The sequence below is a fragment of the Protopterus annectens genome, chromosome 8.part0 (assembly GCF_019279795.1).
Source record: "Protopterus annectens isolate FY-2018-M chromosome 8.part0, PAN1.0, whole genome shotgun sequence".
In the NCBI taxonomy this organism is placed as follows: domain Eukaryota; kingdom Metazoa; phylum Chordata; order Ceratodontiformes; family Protopteridae; genus Protopterus; species Protopterus annectens.
The window spans coordinates 1988353108-1988368728 of NC_056741.1; the positions used below are offsets into that span (position 1 = coordinate 1988353108).

The 15621-nt window shown below is 35.8% G+C and overlaps 1 protein-coding gene across 1 annotated transcript in view; it reads left to right on the forward strand.

Moving 5' to 3' along the window:
* LOC122808598 (junctophilin-3-like) overlaps positions 1-15042 on the forward strand; it is a 1013050-nt gene extending 998008 nt beyond the window's left edge. The window contains exon 6 of the mRNA XM_044079555.1: positions 10472-15042. Within this exon, the coding sequence (XP_043935490.1) occupies positions 10472-10552 (81 nt within the window). The 3' untranslated portion in view covers positions 10553-15042. The remainder of the gene's footprint in view (positions 1-10471) is intronic.
* Positions 15043-15621: the final 579 nt, after the last annotated feature.

Here is a 15621-nt window from a genome sequence, read left to right on the forward strand (position 1 = left end):
GTGGTTTTCAGGAGTTTTGTGGCAAATCTCTGAAGGATTGAATTCACTAAATAATGACAGGCTTTTGAATTTCAGACTTCATATTCTTCAGAAAATCAATGGTAATTGGTAACACAAAAACCTTTTATTCTAGTAGTTTTATAAGTTTATAAAGATCAATATTTGAAATTTGTTCTTATTTTGGGGCTGTATTCCTCCATTATTGGCTTTGCCCAGGTTTTTTTGTGCTAACAGTTTGAGAGCTATGGTGAGAAGTGATTACTGAATTCAGTAAATAATTGCCATTTAAGTTTCTGTATTCCTGTCTTTCAGGAAACTGATTTGGCATAGTGGTATGTTGCTCTGACTGTAGTGCACAGGGTCCTGGTTTCAAGACTTGGCAGTGAAGTGCATGGTGGTAACACACAATTTTATTCTAGCAACTTTCCAGAATTATACAAACAGTGTTTAAAATATGTCCCTTCCTGATTTTTGCCCCCCCCCTCCCAAAAAATACTGGATGTGGTGTGGGTTTCAATGCTGTTTCAATGAATGTGAGTTTCAAGGGGAGAGAAGTTTTAATGCCAAGTCTATTTTCATTGTGAGACAGTATTGCTTTGTTTAGCAGATATCTGTTAATGTTTGTGCATTGTGCTATAAAATGCAAAAATAAAATCCAAATAATCATTGTAGAAGTAAAGCAATATGCACACATTAGTGTTTATGGTAAATGGGATGAAATGGCCAGGTAATGGGACACTGGAATGGCTGCAGGGGGGTGCTGGTGTAATATTTTGGTTGTCTGTTCTTCAGTTTCTGTTTGAAAGTTGGTATCCCACAATTCTATCGGAGTGGGCGGGGCTACATAATTATGAATGCAAATTTTACGTTAATCAGCATATAGATTTGTACCTATTTTTCATGGGCCTTGTCCAGATTTTTGATGTTTCCAAGTTGAGAGGTATGGGTTAATGGTTCTTGTTGTCAGGTCCAAGACATAATGCAGAATGCTCTGTCTCACTAAGAGACTTCTCAAAATAATATCTAAAATATTACTGCTGGGATAGCTTGCAGAATGACATAATTTCTTGTCATCTGATTTGTAGTCCCCAGGCAAAACCCCCACTACTGGAAACTGGCAGTATTTAACATCTACCTGAAAAAATACCCAGACAAGGGCTTTTACTCAGATCTTTGCCAGGTGCTGGAAGTCATAATTGTATTCCTTCATGCTTCCAAAGTAGCAATTAGTTCACCCAAAGATAATATAGAAAGCTTCCTAGTACAGACTTTGTGTCTCTGGCTGCATTGAAACATCTTTATGGCCTAGCCTATAAAGTGAGTTAATTTCGGATATTTTTCTAAAGTTTGCTGTACTGAGGTTAACCCTCCAGTTTCCTATGTTAACATATACATTTAATCAGTTACAATAGTACATGTACATTTCTGTTCTCTTCCAGTGGAGCACACTGTGGATACATTTTAAGCACAAGCACTTTGCAAATACCTTTTCAGTGCAAACATCTGTACAAAGCAGTTTGATATACACGACATACAGTGCTATTAAATTTGTAACACAAGTGTGTTATATGATACATAGTTCTAATACATTTGTAACACCAACATCTTGTATAAATTAATCCACAACCGGCCACAGTAAAAAAAAGTTTTAATATAAAACAGCACTCAAGACACTCTAGCACCTCAGATCACAGCCTTCTCGGAGTAAGAAGTCTGTGAGCCGAGGCGCTAGAGTGTCTTGAGTGCTGTTTTATATTAAAACTTTTTTCTACTGTGGCCGGTTGTGGATTATTTGCTTTCTTTCAAGTTGTTTCCAAGCATCTTGTATAAATTAGATTGATATTCACAAATGACATATAATTATTTACAAAATTCCATCTAGCTGTGCTGACAGTACCTCCTTTTCTCATGCCTACCACTACCTGACAACTTTTCAAACTATCTTCTCCTCTATCTATTCTATTACAGCCACCTGACACACCAACCATCCTACTCAAACCTACTTTCCGCTACTTAATTTACTCTATGAACTATGACTACACTAACTACATCCCTAAAATGAATTTCCAACCTGTCCTACTATTTATGGGTCTATATTATGTCCTCAAAGAAGCGTTCCATCGAGAACCTCTTCATCGACCCTTATAACACGAACTCTCAGAACAGCCACATCAGCGAATTCTTTCCCTGGGAAAGAAATCACTTGGCCATCCTTGTTAGTTTGCCATTTTCCCCACTGTAGTGCAATCTTGGAGTTGGTATATTTAGTTTGGGGGGCACAGCCCCCCACATTGGCAGGTGTGGGGTCGAAGCCCTCCAGTTTGTAATGTTTGTAGTGATGTGTTTTTTTGTTAGGACAAGCGATTTCTTTCCCAGGGAAAGAAATCGCTGATGTGGATGTTCGCTGTTTTGAGATTTTGCATTTTAAGGGTCGATGAAGAGGCATTCGATGGAACACTCTTCGAGAATATAATATAGACTCACAATATATGTCTTCTTTATTTCCTATTATATATATTATTGTCATTGTAACTCATATGCTGGATTTTTTTTGTTTTTGTTTTTGTTTTTAAACAATTAATAATCATAACTTAGATTTCTCACTGTTCAGTTTTCTTTCTGTTTTATAAGCCAAAAAAACACAAATAGCAAGCTTCACACAGGCAGAATCACAAATTTTTCTTCGCCACTTTATTTGGTACCTCGCTTTCCGCCTTCAAAGAATAATTACATTCTAGTGCGCCATTCTTTTATACCCCATTCAGTATACACGCATATAATTAATCAATTAACTTTTTAAAAGCATATATATCTTAAATTTCATTTAAATACATTCTTATAAATAACTATGTTCAAATTTATAATATCAGGTTACTGTCATGTGCATCACTCTATATATTTTAACACATCTTAGTTTTTGTTATATAAAAATTAAAATACATTATAATGTCAAATTACCATTAATATTCAAACCTCTAGGTTGCAAAGTTTTATAATTTATAATACATCTACATTCCAACTTATCTAGATCATCTTTAAAACTTCCCCCATCTCTGAAAAATGATCGTGCCAAAACACTATAAAACAGGCTGCCATTATTCCTCCCATGTGTGGACCAAAAGTGCTCAGCTACTGGACTAAACATATTTCTATTCTTGATGTCCTTTACATGTTCCAGGATTCTTACCCTCACCTTTCTTTTAGTCTGACCAATGTACCATTTTCCCTCTCACATCCACAGCCTATTATATAAACAATACCCTGCGACTTACATGTGTACCCTTCTTTTGCCTTGTATAACTTTCGTTAATCTTTTTTTCCATCCAGATTCTTAACCCTATCACATACACTGCAGTTTCCACATGGCCACATACCTTTCCTTCCTATCTTTTCAGTCTGCAGTCTATCATCCCCACTCAATATTTCCTTCAAGTTAGGATATCTACCATAGGAAAAAGTTATATGTTCCGGAAATAAAGTCCCTACATTACCATCCTCTTTAACCATGTACCAACAATTCCTTATTATTTTCTCCATTCTTAAACTGAAAGGTGAAAATTTTGTGACAAAGAATAAATTTTCCTGTTCCTGTCCCTGTTCTGTCCTTTTCTGAATATTCTTCCCATCCACAAAATAACTTTTCCTACTCCACCTACTTCTCCTCTTTCCTTTCCTTCTCTCAGAATTGTTTTCTTAGCATCTAAAATAATCTCTTCTGGATATCCTCTAGATTTTAATCTCAATATTGTATCCTGCAAGACATCTAATTTAAACTTTTCCTCAGAAGTATTCAAAAATACTCGCTTCATCTCACTTAAAGGTAATGCTTTCATTAAATGTGGAGGATGCATACTTCCTGCATGTAGGAAGTTATTTACAGCTGTAACTTTCCTATAAGGCTTGAATTGTATTTGACCTAATTCTGTCACATACAATTCTATGTCTAAATATTTAATATTCTTAAAATCTACCTCATATACAAATTCCAACCCATGACTGGTTCTATTCAAATCTACCGTAAACTTTCCCCTGATCACCCTTGCAAATAAATATCAAGTCATCAATAAATCTTCCGAAAAATATCACATTTTCAATAAAATATTTATTCTGCTTTATACCTATATAATGTATACATTTTGTTATATGATTTTGTGGAGCTTTTCTCCCTGGCCCTCTGTTGCAAATGGGCTTTTTTGCGCAGTTAGTCTTTCTCGGTAAACACGTAAATAAATAAAAATAAATAAATAATGCTTTAAAAGAGAAAGACTTCATCCTTTAAAATGAAATATCCATAAAAATACAAATGTCCAGTTAATACATTTTTCTGATTTCAACAAAAGAATAGTGCATGCATTTTCTTTTTCATGGATCAACAGTTTTAAAAAGGGGAAGGTGTGTGCCCCTGCGCCCATGCCTAAGTTTGCCACTGAATATCATGTGTCTGAAGCCTTTATAAACTCAAACTAACTCTGATATTGAATTTTTATATTTATATATATATATATATATATATATATATATATAGAGAGAGAGAGAGAGAGAGAACTATACATACACACACACACACACACACACACACACATATATATATATATATATATATATATATATATATATATATATATATATATATAGGTCTATTTCATAACATTGAAATTTCATAACGTTGAATTTCATAACATTGAGACCATAACATTGAAAATTCAAAACACTGAAAACCCAAAACACTGAAAACTCAGAACATTGAAAGTATGCTTCATAACATTGAAAACTACATTGCACAAGTAAATAATATCCCCTTCACCTACAACAACAACTAACTAATAAACACACTTTCTACTACGTTTATATGTTTCTGCAGGGGGGCAAGCCCCCTTGTACCCCCCATGTGGGGGGCTCTGCCCCCCCCAGAAATTAAATATACCATTAAATATACCAACTCCAAGATGGCACTACAGTGGAAAAAGTTAATTTCCTAACCTCAGTGTATGGTGATTGTGATACAGTGAGTTTAAGAAATGTACTTTTTTCCACTGTAGTGCCATCTAGGAGTTGGTGTATTTACTTTACAGGGGGTGTGCAGGGGGGCTTGCCCCCCTGCAGAAATGTAGTAAAAAATGTGTTTGTTAGTTAGGTGTTATTATAGGTGGAGAGGATGTTATTTACATATGCATTGCAGTTTTCAATGTTATGAAGCACACTTTCATTGTTCTGAGTTTTCAATGTTTGTGTTTTCGGTGTTTTGGGATTTAGATGTTTTGGTCTCATTGCTATGAAATTCAATGTTATGAAATTTCAATGTTATGAAGTAGACCCATATATATATATATATATATATATATATATATATATATATATATATATAAAACATTTGTAAAATATTGCAGTTTGTCAACCACTATGCATAGTGTCATGTATCTCTTGCGTTTACCCCAGGTCCAATGGGATCAGAGCTCTATCCCAGTTAACAAATTCAAAATAAGTAAATAAATTTAAAGGAGTCTAATGACTTATGCAGAAATGTCCTCCGGAATAGTAAATTTGAAGAACACCCACTTTCATGTGACAGGAATACTTGTCTGTTGTTGTTCTACATCTTTTCACTTTTAGTAGCAGAGTCAATCATAGTGCTACTTTTTTGCTTTACAGCATGTTAAAACAGGTCTACCTTTCAAAGCCATATATGAATTTGTGAGGTTTTATTAAGTATGTGTTCCTTCAGAGCATATTTACTAAGATCACGGAGCCCATGAAGTTTAGTCAGACCACCAACCATACTGATGGCTGTCTGGCAAACCTGCTTAAGGAGTTTCATGTCCTTTGTAAGCCTTTGTCTCAAAACATGGACATTATTTAAGATGAGATATAACAAGTGGTCAGTGCAGGATAATGAACTGTAAGTTCCCTTAGCAATGCTACCCAGTATTTTGTACTGTTAGTCATTATATCTCCTTTTCATCCTCCTTAGATATGGTCGATATAAACATTTTTACTATCTATAATGATATTGCCTCTGTGTATGGTGAGGAACAGCATGCCTTAGCCTCCTTTCAGTCATATAGTTTGGATATGTGTCTTATCTCATTTCTTCATCTTCCCATTTGTTATTGCATTACTTTAATGTCAAGTAGTGGTGCTGCAGTTTGTGGCGTTCAGAAACTCATGATGAGGACATGTTTATGTCAGTTTACAGGTGACATTTGTAGTACACTATAGGCCTTTACCATCATGTAACCCTTGCCATGTACCTCTGTTTCTTTTTTTTTTTTTCTCTCATAGTTTTTGCTCTTCCATTTTTTTTCATTTGCTTAATGTCCCCTTCTTTTTTCTGCTTGTAATTACACACTATTGTTCTCTCCTTCCTGCCTTTTATTTTTCATCACCCACTGTTACCTGTCATCAGATGAAGTCAGCTTAATAATTCAACTCATACATTTTGAATTTGTAAAACTAAATATGAAATTCACTTCCCCCATATTATGAAACACTTTAACTCCTAAAAGCTAAGTTGCTTGATGTAATAACTCAAAAGAATAAGGGGTTAATGTTTCTAAGCCTACAGTGGAATGAATTAGTGAGTGTTTGAGTGAATGAGAGAGTTTGTCAGTTTGGAATAGCTAGGAGGACCAGCTTTGGAATGTGAGGAGTTGAGGTTAAATGCCATGTTATGACCAGTACTCATTTCCAGTAAATAGTAAGAAGGAACTTTAGAAACCATGGTGACTCCCCCACAGCCTGAGGTCTCCAAGAAAGGCAGACAATCTTCAGACCCAAGAGCTATCCAAAAATATTTCCAGAGTTAGGTTATTTTGAAGGTCTGTTGCACTACTAATATTTGAAAACAAACAACAGTTTAATATGGTGAACTTTATTCAGGACTGAGAGTGAAAGGCTTTACTTACCTGTTTATTTATAACTGATGAAAAGCAGCAGTAAGTTTTCTAAAACTTTTTTGTATGCCATTTCCATCAGAATGTTTATTGTATTGAATGGTATTTCTGGATGTCAATCATCTGGCTGATACTTAGTGTGCTAAATGAAAATCCGTTAACATCATACACCTGACACTGACTGCATCACTGGGATTCACTACAAAGAGTAAAATTCACTTTTGTCTATCCTCAAGCAATCAACAACATTTCTGCAGATTGTAGAAAAATTACAAAATGCAACAAACTTCATGGAAAGTAACTGTTAACAGTCAGAGATGATGTTATTCAGCGTGTCACTCTCCAAAATCTAAATGCTCACTCTGACAATGTCCTGGGGGCATACTTGAATTCATCGGTATGGGCTTCATTCAGCTATAGTGGGTTTTTTCCCATGTGCCCTTATCAAGATGTGAATCTGCTTACATAATGGTTTTCTCATTAGACTAGGTTCTACAACTGCAGTGTGTACACCATCACAGAGAGAAAGATAGGTAGCTTGCCTGTTCTCTGTCCTGCTGTTTAAACGATAAACAGAGAGGCACATTAATCCACAAAGACCATTTTTGTATCATGTTTCACAATGGTGTGGATACAGAATAATCAACTAACAGTAAGTTAGCAATTATAAATTTTATTTTATTTTATTTGCCTTTGGTTAACCAGGTTAGTCTAGCTGGGCCAGAGGCCCTTTTTCAGCAGAGACCCAAGGAGAAAAGCTCCAGTACAAAAACAATTAGTTCAATTAAGTACAAAATTAAGCAAAACACAAGTGAAAAATGGACAATATTATACACAGAAGAAAAATAAAGTTTTCATTTATACATGGTAGGAGAACAAGCAATCTTGGCTACAAAAAATATTTATCATAAAATATCAAATTATAATCAGTGACAGATGAATAATAAATTGTTAGGTATAAAGTGGAGTCTAGTAAGAGAATAAGGAGGAAAGAAGGAAGCAGGAAAATGCCAGGTATGGCAAGTAGATCCACAAGACAAATCATCAAGTCAAGAATGAGGATTAGGCTCAACCACAGCAATGCACTAGAGGATTTATAACTATGTAGTAAAACTCAGTTCACTGAGACAAAGCCATCAACACCCAACACATCAATTATGTTGTTTGCCAACATTAAAATATTTGTCAAGCAAAAAAAAGTAACAACTACTGAAAGCAGCACAAGGTGACCTAGGCAGCTGCTTAGGGCTCAGTGCTGGCTGGTGGGCCTGAATTTGCTGTAAGGAAAAAAAAAGCTGTTACATACTCCTGTCAGCTCTTCTGAGAAAAACTCCAGTCTCATTCTCTGGCTCATGTGCATTTGAACCAATGATAGAAACTTCCTAGATCGCTTAATTCAGAAGTGCAGTACTAGTGTTGACACCCAGTTCTCCTTTTGGAATGAGGTGTAGGACTCTTCCATTCCCATTAGCATACACTGAATGGAAAATGGCTGAAACCTTACTTTTGGAATTGGGTGTGGTGTTATGTATTACTTATTTGGGAAGTATATGACTGGCCGTCTGAGTGAAAATGTAATTTTAGACATTCCAGTTGCTACTCTGAATTTAATCCCTACTTCACCACACCTGTAACTGACACAAAAACTACATGGTACATACCTTGTACATAAACACCCCCACTTAAGTCATCACTGCTCCATTTCACTCCTACCAGATATGTATCTAGCTGTATATCAGAAATATAATCTACTTATTACTAATCTAATTGTTACAGCTTTCCTCATTCATTCATTTATTCATTCATGCTCCTACTGATAATTACAATCATATTTAGATAATTTTGTGCAGCAGGCTCCAATGTGTATTAGGAAATTTAGAAGTTACCTACAATTCTGTACTGAACTTATCTCCCATGTTAACTCCTCTAAACCCAAGGACACTGTTAATATTCTTGCCAACAAACTATCTTCCAAACTTCACTCTGCTCCTCCCCCTCACTCCCATCTCTCCCCTCCATTCACTCCCACACTCTCTCTCTCTCTATATATATATAGACACACACACACACACACACACACACACACACACACACACACACACACACACACACACATGTAATATACATACACACACACACACACACACACACACACACACACACACACACACACACACACACACACACACACACACACACACACCCACACACACCCACACACACACACACGCACACATGCACACATGCACACACGCACACACACACAAATACAACTCACAGTTATCACATTGAAATAGTCACTGTACCTGTGACTTTCACCTAAACTGGATGCTGTGGTAACAGATCAATTTTACTGACTGAGTCAGTATAACTATCAAGCACACTACAAGTTCCCAACTCCAGAAGTAAAGACGTTATACTTCTACTGTACATGGCCTGGTCAAACCATACTTTGTGAACTCTTTGCAATTCTGAAGGCTAAATGGGGATAGGGACATCAGACTGCTCGAAGGAGTCCAGGAAAAAAAACCCACTTGAAAGGTGCATGAGATGGGATCAGGGTGCAGATATGAGCACAGATTACAGGCACTAAAGCTCTTCTCAGTGATGTACAGAAAAGACATGGAAACATACTACAGATGCATAAGACAATGTCAAGGAGATGTGATGGGATCATTCTGAATAGGAGGTGTAGAGCAGGAGAAGGGAGCACAGGCAGCATTTTATAGAGAAGAACTACTACTTGTCTATAAGAAAATTAGAGTTACAAACTCCTGGAATGCACTACAAGAAGCGATAGTGGGGAAGGAAGCCATTGAGGAAGTCAAGGGTGCATGTGGCAGGTGAAAATGAGTTGAGGGTTAAGAAAGGAATGGAGAGTAGTTGAAAGAACTTAAAAGCAGACTAGGCTGGCTTATTGTCTCCTAATATAAAACAGACAGTACGGGGTGGGGGATGGGGCAGAAATACACAGCAACACAAAGTAGAAGCTGATTGCCATACTTAATGACATCATAGCAGATTGTTTCCGCTATAATCTGATGTAAAATATATTACATATACAACAAAGTTTAGTTTTAACTTTTGGCCTGTATACATTGAGCTGTGTAGTCACTGAGTGAACCGCAAGATATGATTTCTCTTCTGAAGAAATTTCAAATGAGGAGCATGTTTTGCTGATAAATGGATGAAACTCTCAAAGGGCAGTTTGTAGATAGCTTGAAGAAATGCCCGATAGGCGCCTATTAAACCACTCCACAAGCAAATTATTTGCAAAATGAATAATAATAAACAAGTTAACACCTTTAGTAAAAATAGAAAAAAACTATTTAGTTATTTATTCAGTCACTCATCATATGTTTCACATAACATACAGCTTCTCTGTTTACTCAAATTGCATTTGTTGCTTGTCTTAAATCATGCAGTGAGTTTGTAATAAATAGGCAGATGTGTCTGGCTGTTATTAATGTATTAAAACATGAAATGAGTACTGAATGATTAGATGAATGCATAATCAAACATGTCGCCTACAGAAATGATAAAGGTTATTTGCTAACTCTGTATTTCTTCTTTTGTTGCAGGCTTCCAGTTTCATTCTTGTCATGATGGTTATCTTTCTAAACATCGGAGTTGCTATTTTGTTTGTTCACTTTTTTATTTGAAAAACAACCACTGAACAGATTTCAAAGTAAAGACCATATCAAAGATAAATAGGTAAAGGGAAACAACATACCAGACTCAACACTGGATGACTTTTCTCTTCTATTTTATTGTCTTCTGTATGAGAAGAACAAGAAAAGGAACAAATCCCACATTGATGCACACAGCAGCACAGGCATGCATGCAGTTTTCCTTTTTTCGATGCATATCTTTTTTCTGTTTTTGTTTTTCTGATGATTTTACCCACAGATATTTGCTTGAATTACAGCTAATATATTTTTCAGCATGACTGAAGTGACATCATACAGTATATTCCAAACTCATTGAACATGTCTCAAGTCCCAGTACTGAATGGGACACTCTCTTTAAGCCAAGATTTTGTGATGCATCAGTCAGTCGAAGAGCAGGAAATCCCTTTGGTTGGGGGGATTCCTATGGTTGGAACCCCATAATGAAGTTTTGGGACAGTTGCTGTTGTATCAGCTCATCAACAAAAGTTATACCATTCACTCCTAAATCTTAATTCTCCTGAATAATATAGAATCCCTTATCAAAGGTTTTCTGTAATTAAAAATAGTACCATAGATATTGTTTAAATTAGAAACCATCAGAAAAATATTTTTTTGTTTATTTTAATTCCTTTTTTGTTTAAAACTAATGAGATGTTCATGTAAATGTGGATCTTTGTCCCTCTTATGCAACTGTTTCTATATTAATTTTGCCTCCTTACAAGCAAACAAAAAAAAAAATAAGGGTGAAGGGATGACTGCAATCCTTACCTAAGATCTGGGACTGTATTTCATTTTTACAGGGGAGCATAATAATGGGTTCATGTAGCCACAGAATTGGGCTATGCTGAGCTGCTAACAGAAGATGAGAATTTCAGCTGTGACTGGCCAAGAAAAAATATTAAAAAAGGGATCGAGCCATTCTGCTGAAGTATAGCCCCGCATATTGTCTAGATACCAACTAACTGACATGGATTAGAGCATAAGCATAAAATCTCAGTAATTAGCAGTGTCTATAAACATGCTGTAGAGTATGGAGATTGAAAAAGAACACAATTAGTGGTGGGGAGAAAGCATATGTTACAAAGTACTCAGTGACAGATCACTGATCAGTAGTGTAAGAAGAAGCCCATAACTGCTGACACATTGCAATGATCAGTGATGAAACAAAAACGCATTAGCTGTACACATGCTACATAGTACTAAGGGGAAGGTAAACAGTGATGGAACAGAAACACAGTAGTTTTATCTGTACTACATGGTACTAGAGGGAAGGTGATCAGTGATGGAACAGGAAAACAGTAGCTGCACATGTGGTACATGATACTAAAGTAAATGTGGTAAGTGATAAAACAAACACACTGGCTGTACATATGATACATTGTACTTGACAGAAGATAATCAGTGATGGAAAATAAATGCAGTAGCTGCACACATGCTACATTTTACTACAGGGAAGGTAATTTGTGATGTAACAGGAACACAGTAGCTGTACATGTACTACATGGTACTAGACAGAAGGTGATCAATGATGTAACATGAATACTGTAACTGTACATGTGTTACATGGTACTAGAAAGAAGGTGATCAGTGATGTAACAGGAACACAGTAGCTGTACATGTCTTACAGGGTATCGGACGGTGACCACTGATGTAACAGGAACACAGTAGCTGTACTTGTGTTACATGGTACGAGAAGGAAGGTGATCAGTGATATAAGAGGAAAGCTGTAGCTGTACATGTGTTACATGGTACTAGAAGGGAGGTGATCAGTGATGTAGCAGGAACACAGTAACTGTATATGTGTTACATGGTACTAAAAGAAAAGTGATCAGTGATGTAACAGGAACATAGTAGCTGTACATGTGCTAAATGATACTAGAAGGAAGGTGATCAGTAATGTAACAAGAACATAGTAGCTGTGCATGTGTTGCATGATACAAGAGGCCTTAAGATCAGTGATGAAGCAGGGAAGATGTAGCTGTACACATATTACATTACACTACATGGAAGGAGAACCAACAAGGAACACAAACATGACAGTTGTTTGTGTGCTACAGAGTTCTAGAAGGAAGGTAATGAGTGACATAACAGAAACGCAATAACTGTACAAATACTACATGGTAGTAGAAGGTAGGTGATCAGCATTGTACAAGAAACACACTAGGTGTGCATGTGAAACATGATATTTATTGTGGCAAGTAATATGATTGGTGATGGAATAGGAACATTGCACTAGACAGTGCATAGCCTAAAGAAATGACAATTAAACTTTTAGACTTCATGGAGTACTTTGTGTACTACACAGTTTAAGAACTACTAAACACTACCACAGCAAGCACACAGTAGTACCTCTGCAGCTTGATAATAAAGTGGTGTTGCTTTATGTGAGGTAAGTCTTCCACTGTTTGCTGCATAACATGAGTTTCCCTTATTTACTGCATGAGTTTTGGCACATCATATGTGTGCTTAACATAAAGTTTCAGATACAGAGTTTTGATGAAAGGCAGACTCTGACAATGGCAGTGCTCTTACATGTCTCCCAAGTTACAAAGATTGAAGGATAATGAGAAAAATGCTGGGGAACATAATGTATCAACATATGGCTGTTAAAACTTTCTAATAAGACTTTTCCTGCCTTCAGGATTTGTCACTGAAGTCATATGTATATCTATAGGATGATTATTCCTTAAGACCTATATTACTGTCATTGCTGCTGTCTGTTGTGGTGTGCTAGCACTCTGCTTGTGGCAGGAAAGCTTCAGTAGTGTCAGCTCTCAGTCTGAGCAGTACACGTTCAAACAAAGTACGCTGCAGTCAGGTGAACCATTGTGGATGTAGATTTTTTTAGAGTTTTTTTCTAGAAAACACTTATGCTAGGAGAATGACAGCATCAGCAGTTTAGTGCTGGGCTGTGAAACAGGCATAAGAGTAAGAGAAGAGGCCACAGCAGGAATATGGAAGTCATAGTCCAATTTTCAGAAGGCAATAGCAAGTTTGTACCTTATGGTGTATTTGCAGTACTGGTATCCTTAAAAGAAAATGTGAATTTGCTGCCAACGCTGGTAATGAAACATTCAAGAAGGAAGCAATATTTTTTTTTTAAGTGCAGAGAGTGGGCAGGAGGAATGACGTAGAAGAAGAAATTATTGCACTTAAAACAGCAGTTGGCATACAATGAGAAAAGAAAAGACTAAACAAAAATGTGCTTGAAAGGAAATATGAAGAGGATTAGAAGGTGGAAAGTAATAGAAGAGCGTTTACAGTAGCATATTTGAACACTTGGCAAGTTTCAGAATAAAATAGAACAGAATGGCTAGAAGTCAGAAGAAGAAAACAAAAGATAGAAGGGGGATTTGAATAACTAGGTCGGTTTGAAGAGGGAAAAAGTGTCTTTCTGTCCCTTTGTAGAGGCATTAATACATTTCAATGAAAAGACAAATCATGTCTTTTCCAGGTGACAATCTATATCTGTACTTGTAGAGATACATAACCAAACAGGCACTTTTGCAGACTGTATCATTCAGGTAAAAGTAACATGATATACCTCAAACCATGAGGAAAATTTACCTTTGTCAAGTCAGAGTTGGTAAAATGATAAAACAAGCACTAGGTACTAGGTTAAATGACCCCTATCTAATATATAGTGTTGTACTGTGTAAAGAATTTACATTAGTTAGTAAGTCACTGTCTAAATAACCTATTTTTAAACAAAAAGCAACTATGTCAAGTAATTGTGTTAATGATAAAGAATACATCATTAACATGCCTCTCAACCTCTTAGTGCAAGAATTCTGGACAAAGCCAAAAATAATGGAGGGACAAAGGCTTAAAATCAGAACAGGGGCATTATTTAAATATTGCTCTTATAAATTTAGAAAGCTGATATGATAACAGGTTTTGCATTTGTGTGAATTTTAAAGGATAAGAAGTCTGAAAATCAATTATTTGTCATTATTTGGAGAGGTCAGTCCTTAAAGATTTGTCAAGAACCCACAAATTTTAAGAGGTAAAGACCAAAAATATGAGGCAGAAATTTGGTCATTCTGCAAAATTCTGGACAGTTGAGAAGTATGATCATTAATGTTTTAGTGAGGATTTATAATGTTTGTTTGACTCAAGAAATTAATATCAAATTGATGAAATTTATATTTGTACTTTGGCTCATATCTCATGCAAGAATGTCTTGATCCTTCAGAACATGTTGTGATAAATTGGCTGGACTTGGATTTTATACATCAAACTAAAGGTTAGACATTGTCAGTGCTATTCAGTTACATAAACTGTAACATCTGAGTTATTTGAATGTGCTAGCCTTTGTTTTGTATTTGAAAAAACATACTTAACATTACACAAGTGAAAGTGTGACAAACTTCAGGTGAGACTTTCAGGAGATGTCAGTTTCTAGGCAGAGACATGGAATCTGCATTTTTTTTTTCAAAATGTTTTTATTCATTTCATAACACAATAACTTAACAGTATAGTAACAAGAAAAAAAATAAACTATATACAATGTCCATAACAACTAAAAAAGCAATATACATAGAACACAATATTTCTCTAACAGATTAGACAATTTTGTCCAAGCAATTAAATGATGGGTTGTGCTGTTAGTCTTTACTTTTATAGTAGCCATCTCATTCTTACAAATGTATTTCATAAGATGAATAAACTCAACTTTAAAGGCAGGAGTAGATTGGGATTGCCAATTTTTAGTAACACTTTTCCTTGCTATAGAGATGATAGACCATAGTAAAAATGTTTTTTAGGAATGACTTCAGGGACAGGAAAGGAACACTGAAAAGGATAAGGGAGTCAGAAATTGTACAGTTGTCATTCCATACAGCTTTACAAAGATATTTAAAGTCTAACCAAAATGGGGAAATTATTTTGCAATTAACAACCATTTGCATCAAGTCATCATCGGGGTGACCACATCTCCAGCATTTCATTTCATCTTACTTGTACATTATTGCTAGTCTATGTGGAGTGAAAAAACATGTATGTAAACACGTCTGTATATACTCGCCAGAACAGGTAAGATGTGGATTCCTTCACTGACT